The sequence below is a fragment of the Channa argus genome, chromosome 10 (genome assembly GCF_033026475.1).
Source record: "Channa argus isolate prfri chromosome 10, Channa argus male v1.0, whole genome shotgun sequence".
NCBI classification, from domain to species: domain Eukaryota; kingdom Metazoa; phylum Chordata; class Actinopteri; order Anabantiformes; family Channidae; genus Channa; species Channa argus.
Window position 1 is genome coordinate 12,959,379 of NC_090206.1, and position 8,299 is coordinate 12,967,677.

Sequence of the window (8,299 nt, forward strand, 5' to 3'; positions counted from 1 at the left end):
AATCTTAAATGGAAGCAGCCTACAAAAGCCAAGTAGCCACAGTGATTAAATTAATAAACAATAATATATAATACACTGAATATATTCATTTTGGTCAAGTTAATTTATTCAAATGTCTTAATTCCACCACTGTTGACTGCTGCAGTAATTTCCACAGACTATTTGTGTATTGTTACACAGAAAACAAATGTATGTTGTAGTTGTAAAAATTCGCGCATGCGTCAGAAGGCCACAGCTTCTCGCTGGTTGCGACATTGTCCTCACCTCAACTTTTACACAAACCCAGGAAGCAAAAGCGTACAAATGTAAACATGCCCTTACTAGGAACGTGTATGTGAAGCAATTCGGGAGCTTCACAATCTTCCCCTAAAATATATAACAACACAATAAAATCGCTGAACAAATCCAAGAAACAGTAGATGTTTAATTTATTATTATTATTAATTAATTATTTTTCAACAATTTTACATCAAAATCTTACCCATAAAGCAAAAGACAAGACTTGGCTCTTAATTTAATCTTTGACAGTAAATGACACTTTACATGTAAGAATAATAAGTAACGACGTCTTTAAGAGACGAAGACAGTGCAACCAACAGCAACCGGTGACTTTAAAATAACTTCACGCAAGCGCAGTAGCATCATACAGCAAGCGCTTCCTGATTTTTGAAGAAACGTGAGTTGTAGCGAGTCCTGCAAACACTGAGTGATAAATCAGCTGCAAAGTCAGAGAGACAAAGAGTTTCCACCTCACATTTGAGGACTTGAGTCAGTTTCTACCGTAACGTGGGATGCAAGCAGTTGGAAATCTCATGAAGGTTTTCGTGACGAGGCGCATGCCGCAGGAGGGGATGAAGATCCTGTCAGCGGCAGGAGTGTATGAACAATTTTTAACACTGAGCTAAATTTTACAGTAGGACATTTAGCATATTTCAATAACTGCTGACTATGTGGGTGCTCCGCTTGGTATCACTCATCAGCCATCAGATCGGCTTAAGCACACACGTCTTGAAAACTACGGAGAATGACATTTGAAAATTAAAAAGTCCCATGTGACCTCTCTTAGGGTTGTCAGTCTCCTTGTAGACTATAAGTCTTTATGCCTAAATCAGCCTGAGTGCCTCGATTACATGCCACCTTTTATTAATTTGGTTCTTCTCGGTCTCCGTGCACCCAGGTGTGAGTTGTCTCTGTGGGACTCGGATGACCCGGTGCCAAGGTCAGAGCTTCTCAAAGGTGTGCAGGGGGCTCACGGACTTCTGTGTATGCTGTCAGACAAGATTGATGCCGAGGTTCTGGATGCTGCAGGTACGACTGTTTGGGAGGCATGTGCAGAGCTCAGTCGTTGTACTGTTTAGTCACTGGTTTATATTAGCTCCAGAATTATAGACTAGATAGGTGTTGATTCAGCCTTCAGGCAGGTTTGAGTACACACAGAAGTAAAGAATAGTGTCATATGAATCAGAACTTTTACTCAGGTAAAGTACCTGAACTTCTTTTGTTTACTTCATACTAGTGTTTTTATAGATTTCAGAGTTTTTATTGCAAATTTATTTGAAAGCTATGTGGGTTTGCTGATAAATACTTCACAGGCAGCATGATAATTGTCATTTGATATGATAAGCAAAACTCTGGTGGAACAAGCTACTAAACTCAGCTCAGCAGTCTCGCACAATTCAAAAAACTGCTTTAACAGAACTCCTACACAACTTTCTATGCACTTAAATCTAAAAGAATCTAAAAAGAAATACAGTTTATTGATTAAATGTGATGTGTCTTTGATTTCAGGTCCAAACCTGAAAGTGATCAGCACTTTGTCTGTGGGATTTGACCACTTGGCTATTGATGAAATCAAACAACGGTGAGCTACACTAAGAAAACTGACTTTTATCTGCTAGGGTGAAGTATCAAAGGTCTTCTTAGTAAGCTGTGTGTTTTAACAGTGGCATACGTGTTGGATACACTCCGGATGTATTGACTGATGCAACAGCCGAACTGACTGTGGCTCTGCTGCTGGCCACTGCTCGCAGGTTACCTGAGGGAGTGGATGAGGTCAAAAAGTTAGTTTCATCAAGTTACACTTATCCCTGTCCCCTTTGATTGTGGTAATTGATCCCCACTATAGTCATGCTGTGTTTTCTTGGTCTCTTAGTGGTGGCTGGAGCTCATGGAAACCCCTCTGGCTGTGTGGGTATGGTCTTTCTGGCAGCACAGTAGGAGTCATTGGGCTTGGACGCATTGGTAGGTTTTACGGCTTTTGTTTCTTTCTTTTTATAATGCAGTCCAGTACAACTCCACTACCCACTTTGACCTCAGTAATAAACACATAGTAGAATTATCACCTTTCTGACCGTTTCAACCTAAAAACTGAGAAATTGTTACCTTGTAAAAGTAGAATTCATGGCAGAGCCACTGTAAGGGATTTCCTTAAATTGCACTAGTGGTCATAATGTTATGCCTGATTGGTGTATATAACTAGCCAAACCCCATATTGTCATATTTAACTAAATTACCCTCATCATAAAGTTTAGGGCCTGTTATAGGTGAGTAACAGACTGTGTCTTCGTTTAGGCTTGGCCATTGCTAAGAGACTCATGCCATTTGGAGTGAAGAGGCTGCTGTATTCTGGCAGAACTGCCAAGTCCCATGCTAATGAGGTGAATGGAGAGTTTGGTAAGAAAAAGAAGAGACACAGGGAAAAGGGGATCATATAAAGAAAGAAAATCTAAAATTGTAAAACTAAAAAGTAATAAAAACCGAACATTTTATCTGTAGTTCTGCAGATTTTAAGGTTTCCTCCCTTATCCTGTTTTCATTATTTTATCATGTCTCCTCTGTGTTGAACAGTACCCCTGGCCACACTTGTGTCTGAGAGCGACTTCATTGTTGTCTCCTGCTCCCTGACACCAGAAACCCAAGGCCTGTGTGACAAGGCTTTCTTCAGTAAAATGAAAAAAACAGCAGTGTTTGTCAACTCGAGCAGGTAGACTTCTTTGCACCAACTGACTTTTATTATAGGCGCACCCAGTTACCAATTTGCTTCACATTCACTATGTATGTTAAATTACATAATAGTGACGGTGTGGTGAATTGTTGGTTGTAGAGGGGCTGTGGTAAACCAGGAAGATCTGTATGAGGCTTTGAGCAGTGGACAAATAGCTGCAGCTGGACTTGATGTCACAACACCTGAGCCACTCCCAACAAACCACCCCCTCCTTACTCTCAAAAACTGTGGTGAGTACACAAGATGTGCAAAATGAAGTTCCATTACTTGTCCAAAATTGCTCTCTGATTGTTTTGTCCTCTTTTGTCATGTACAGTGGTGTTGCCTCACATTGGCAGTGCCACCTACTCCACAAGAGGCACCATGTCAGCCTTGGCAGCTCAAAACCTGCTGGCTGGTGTGCGGGGCACAGATATGCCCAGTGAACTCACCTGCTAGATCCTGATACAGGGCTGCTGAGTCTACTACTTAATCTGGTGCTGTCTGGATAAATGAAAACAGTAACGTACTGTATTAACTTACTATTGCAATAATGTAGCTCTTTGATGTGAGATCAAAATGGAGAAAGGTTGGCAAGAATATTCAGGGGCAGGCTTGGTAAGATACATCTTCCAGTCTGTAACAAGGTTTATGTCACTGTTTTTTAGACATGTATTTAAGCACTTAAACAAGAAACTTATGAACACACCCATAGCTTAGTTCAGATGAAAACACACTATACATGTCTAGTCTCATGGAAAGTAGCAGCTAACTTGTGAAGACCTTTTTTCATTTGCATTCTTTTACCAGAATTGCGTTAGTTGTCTCTCTCATTCTAAACAAAATTTCTGCAAAGAAGGTTGAAGGCACTTTATATGATTATTCTTAACACTCCATGTCTACTATTAAAAACAGTACATCAGTCCAATTTTGTGTGCAATGTGATTTTTCTGAAGAGTAAAGACCTATGTTTTACTTGAAATGGGAAACTGTATGCATTTTAGAATTGCCTCAAAAATGTGTTCATTTAGGATTGTCAATCATAAATACAGCAGTAAAAGAGTTTTACATTAAGAATATTTCCATTGCATTCAGCTTGGCTACATGTTTCATTGGATTTAATAATTAAAAAAAAATCACATTATTGAGAACACAAAGGTTTAAATGACTTAATGTAACCGGATCAAAATTAACTGATAGGGTTGCAGTGTGTTTTTAAAAAAATTAGTCTCTAGAGGAGAGTGTCTGGGAATGACTGCTCATCTTTCCAGTTGAGGCAGGTGTTCTTCGAGTGCTTATACAAATGGGAGGACTGGCTGAAGCGTTTGCCACATTTCCGACAGGGATACGGTTTTTCACCTGTGTGGACACGAATATGCTTCTTACAGTCGGTCAGGTTCATGAATGTCTTACAGCAGATTTTGCAGGCGTATTTTTTCTCTCCTTCCACTAACAGCACATGATCTTCAGCAGCTGCTTTCTTGCACTTGGACAGGACATCATCTGAAGCTCTAGTTAGAGGCAGCCGATCTGCAGCTCCAGAAGAAGAGGACAGATCTGTGCTGGCTTCTGATCCGGGTGGCACTTTTGGAGCAATGCGACGGAATGTTGTTGCTCCTGAGTTTTTCACAGCCCTGGAGGGCTGGACTACAGAGGCTTCCAGACTGAGACCAGGTCTGATACCACTGAGGAACCCTGCTAAAGAGTTCTGAGTGGGCTGGAGGATCAGTGTGTCACTAAAGCCAGGGCCCTGGGTTGGGAGAAGCTGCTGCAGTGGGACAGAAGTTACAGGAAAAACAACAGAGGAGGAGGAATCAGAGGACAGAGCAGAAGATGCATTTGCTTCGTCTGAGTTTGGACATGGTTCTCCTGCATCACTGGCAGTGGCAGCAGCCGCTGTGAGGCAAGTGAGGCTGTCTTCTTCTTCCAAAGGACCCATTACACTTTCACTACTGGGATTAAGAAAGCAGGAAAAGGCCAGCTCTGATAGGCTGTCCAGACCATCACCATCTACTGACTCCTCGCCCAAATGTGCAGCCTCTTTCTGTGCATCGGTGTGAAGAGCTGTGCACTGCTGTGATTGTAAAGAGTTCACATCTCTGTCTGCAAGACTGTCTGTGGTCATTGTTATGTCATTTACTTGAGCATATGCAGTGTCTTTGCTGTCTTGCAGTGGTGGAGATGGATAAGAATTAGTTGGTGCCGTATCTGGAGAGTATGAGCAGAAATGTTCCTTTTTCACCTCAATCAGGGCCATTTTTGGCTCCTCTCCCACTTCTTCCCCTTCTTCTCCTACCTTTACTTTCACCACAGTGTCTCCATCTATATCTCCATCCTTCTCCCATGCACCTACACATCCTGTGCTGCTATCTGATTGACTGGGTACCTGAATCTCCTCAGACTCTCCCTTGGTTGTTTCATACTTCACCTCTACAGCCACATCCTCTTCTACACTGCCTTGGTGTTCCCAGAGGCTGTCACTTGTCTTGAGGCAGTCTGGTGACAGTAGTTCCCCACCTCCCCCTTCTGTGCAGATGTTGCTCCTGGTTACAGTAGGTGAACACTCCTTATAGTTTTCTACATGCAGATTGCAAAACCTCTTTCTGCCACTGAGACTGTCCTCTTGTGTCTTTCTCTTATGCTTTGGAGGTGGTGTTGCACTCTCCTGGCCACTGACTCCCCTCATCCCCTGTTTTTCAACCCCACCCAATTGGCTCATGTCAACACCCACTCCCTCTATGTCTTCCTCCATAGCAGAAGTGACCTGTTGAAGTGAGGCTGAAAAGTCTGCACTTAAAGGGGGACCATGCTGCTGTTGTTGCACTGACCTCCATCCCTTAGGTGGTGATGCAGGGAAGTTTCTTTTCGATAGATGGAGCTTACACGCCTTCACCACAGAGTTGAGGTGCAGGTGAGAGGCTGCCAACAGCACATCCATCACATTGGAGGCTCCCAGGGAGAGGGTGGAGGTATAAATCATGTCTAGGAGGGTGGCGAAGGCCTCGGGGGTCACTACCTCTGGATCTAGCTCTATCACACTGGGACCTCCACCTTCATCTCTGTCAGCTCCTGGTCCTCTATTCTCATCATCAGAATCATTGGAGCTCAGGAGAGCTTTAAAGTGAGAGCTGCATGCTGCCAGGATGGATCGGTGTGCCTGGAAGCTCTGGCCTCCAACCACCACCACACAGTCACAAAGCTGAGCGTGGAGGCGCTGGTGGTTGAGCTGCTTGAAAATGTGCTGAAAATGACCTGGGAAGTCCATTATAGGCGGTGTCATTTTCTATTGTTTAATCTCAAAGATATCTGTTTTGCAACTGGCAAAACAATAACACAGTGAAGGTCATTGTTACAAACCATCCAGCTGCTCAGGATCCGCGCTGCTAATCACCTCTTGTTATCCTCGTATTGGCTGTTTAGAAAGGCTCCAGGCAGAGCAACAAAGTTTCACAGCAGCCGACCTCCAGTGTGATGTGGAGGTTCATTGTCTGCTTTAGCCGGTCCTCTGGAGTATGGGCGGGCCTTGGCCAACATTAACAGGGAAGGATGCAGCGCCGATTCCGCCTTTGTTTCCAAACTCTGCCGCAGATGTGCTCCCTTTCTACTGTCGCAAGTTAAAGATATTGTCCAAAATTGTGATTTTATCCGTCGTTGATAATATGCATGATGCACACCAGCCAGTTTTGCGCCTGTTGTCGACGGCTTTATCACTTGTAGTCTCATCAATCCTTAAAATAAAATACCACCCCCAGGTGGTGATCCTGCGAAACTACAACTCAAAATTTCTATATTTTTCATTAACTTCACCATAGTTTTGTTACAAATGTTGGTTAAATTCCTGAAACTACATAAATGTAAGACAGGTTACAATTACAGGTTTTTTGGATGCTCATTTTTTACATTATCTTGACATAGTGTAAGAATCGTAAATAACACCTCTTGTAGTGAAGTAACCATATGGGCAAATGCTCATGCACATCAAATGTTCTGAGATGGGGCACTAATATAGCTTATGTCAGAACTAATATCTCTAATTAAACTGGATTTTAGAGAACTATTGTAGGTTTGTAGTGGAGACCTTGCTATCATTAATATTTGGACAAATACAGTAAGTTAGTGAGTCTATTTTTGTCTTTTTAACATTTTATAATGTAACATTTCAAAAACATAAACATTCATGCTCCAATTTACATTCAATTTATGATGCACGTTTACTTTAACGTTTAATAACGTTTTTTTTTTCAGTTCTGGTTGTACATATTTACTAAATTGGGGGTAACACTCCTAATTCCCATATTGTTTTGTGAACACGCTGCCATCTACCTGAGAGCAGTTACACACATTCAACCAACCGACTACATATTCTACATGGTTTCCTTTATTGCATGCAGACTATCAAGCAATGATGATCACAGTGTGTTTAAAAAAATAACTTTTACAACAAAGACATGGAAAAGAGAAAAAGTTGGAGACTTCTGTGCAGTGATGGACAAACACTGGTTGGGTCGTCTTCCAGAGGTTGTGATTTTGCCCCAGAGGTTGTGATTTTGCCCCAGTTGTCTTCTCATGTTGGTTGACAATGTCTCCGGTGCTGTAAACTCCCAGTGGATGGAGAAAAGATGGACAATGGCATCTTCAACTATATGCTGTCAAGTTTCTTTAGCACGTATGGAGCTGTAAATTGAGAAATACACATGACATGGGCAGAAACATTAGGATCACAACTTAATACAGTAATATCGTGCCGGGGGGTTTCTGTTTGAGCACAGTGAGATTTTATTATATTAGTTATCTTTTATAGTATCAATGTATTGATTTGCCTTTAAGTAACCTAAAATTAAAAAAACGATTAAACATAGTGCGCCAACCGCTTTTCACATGCATAGGTCGATGAAATTCTGTCATAAATACCATTGAAATTTAAGTGACAAGTCAGTATTCGTGTGTAGCTAAGTGTCAATGTCATGTGTCTGTAACGTTACTGACTGGCTCTGAGAAGCGCGACGTATATAAGGAAGTTTCGTAAAGATGAGATCACATCTTGTCGCATTTTCTTCCTCATCTCCTCCGGGTCCATTTTAGGTCCGAGTCCTTCCAGTTTGAACATTGTCGCTGTAATTTTACTGAGTGCTGCACCTCAAGCTGCCTTCGGCTTTGAAAAAGCACCGTTTCAGGGGCATGGGTGAAATGGACTAAGCCGGAAATGCGTATCAACGGAAGATACGTCAAGCGACGGCAGACACGAAGGGACAAACCGCACGAACATCACAAGCCCGCTATGATTAGTACCAAGAAATTATTTATATTTATTTGTTT

The 8,299-nt window shown here is 42.1% G+C and overlaps 3 protein-coding genes across 3 annotated transcripts; 1 reads left to right on the forward strand and 2 right to left on the reverse strand.

The window, feature by feature from the left end:
* The first annotated feature begins 635 nt into the window (after positions 1-635).
* On the forward strand, positions 636-3,911 carry grhpra (glyoxylate reductase/hydroxypyruvate reductase a). Its single transcript, XM_067519438.1, has 9 exons — positions 636-877; positions 1,178-1,308; positions 1,789-1,861; positions 1,944-2,060; positions 2,153-2,241; positions 2,572-2,673; positions 2,848-2,983; positions 3,104-3,234; positions 3,321-3,911. The coding sequence occupies exons 1-9, from the start codon at positions 792-794 to the stop codon at positions 3,440-3,442; spliced, it is 987 nt and encodes a 328-aa protein (XP_067375539.1). The 5' UTR covers positions 636-791; the 3' UTR covers positions 3,443-3,911.
* Positions 3,912-3,927: 16 nt separating this feature from the next.
* On the reverse strand, positions 3,928-7,200 carry LOC137134511 (zinc finger and BTB domain-containing protein 5-like). Its single transcript, XM_067519437.1, has one exon. It carries the CDS (start codon positions 6,261-6,263, stop codon positions 4,215-4,217), a length of 2,049 nt encoding a protein of 682 aa, XP_067375538.1. The 5' UTR covers positions 6,264-7,200; the 3' UTR covers positions 3,928-4,214.
* A 143-nt stretch (positions 7,201-7,343) lies between these two features.
* On the reverse strand, positions 7,344-8,185 carry tomm5 (translocase of outer mitochondrial membrane 5 homolog (yeast)). Its single transcript, XM_067519440.1, has 2 exons — positions 7,970-8,185; positions 7,344-7,657 (listed from the first exon to the last, which is right to left on the reverse strand). The coding sequence occupies exons 1-2, from the start codon at positions 8,088-8,090 to the stop codon at positions 7,623-7,625; spliced, it is 156 nt and encodes a 51-aa protein (XP_067375541.1). The 5' UTR covers positions 8,091-8,185; the 3' UTR covers positions 7,344-7,622.
* Positions 8,186-8,299: the final 114 nt, after the last annotated feature.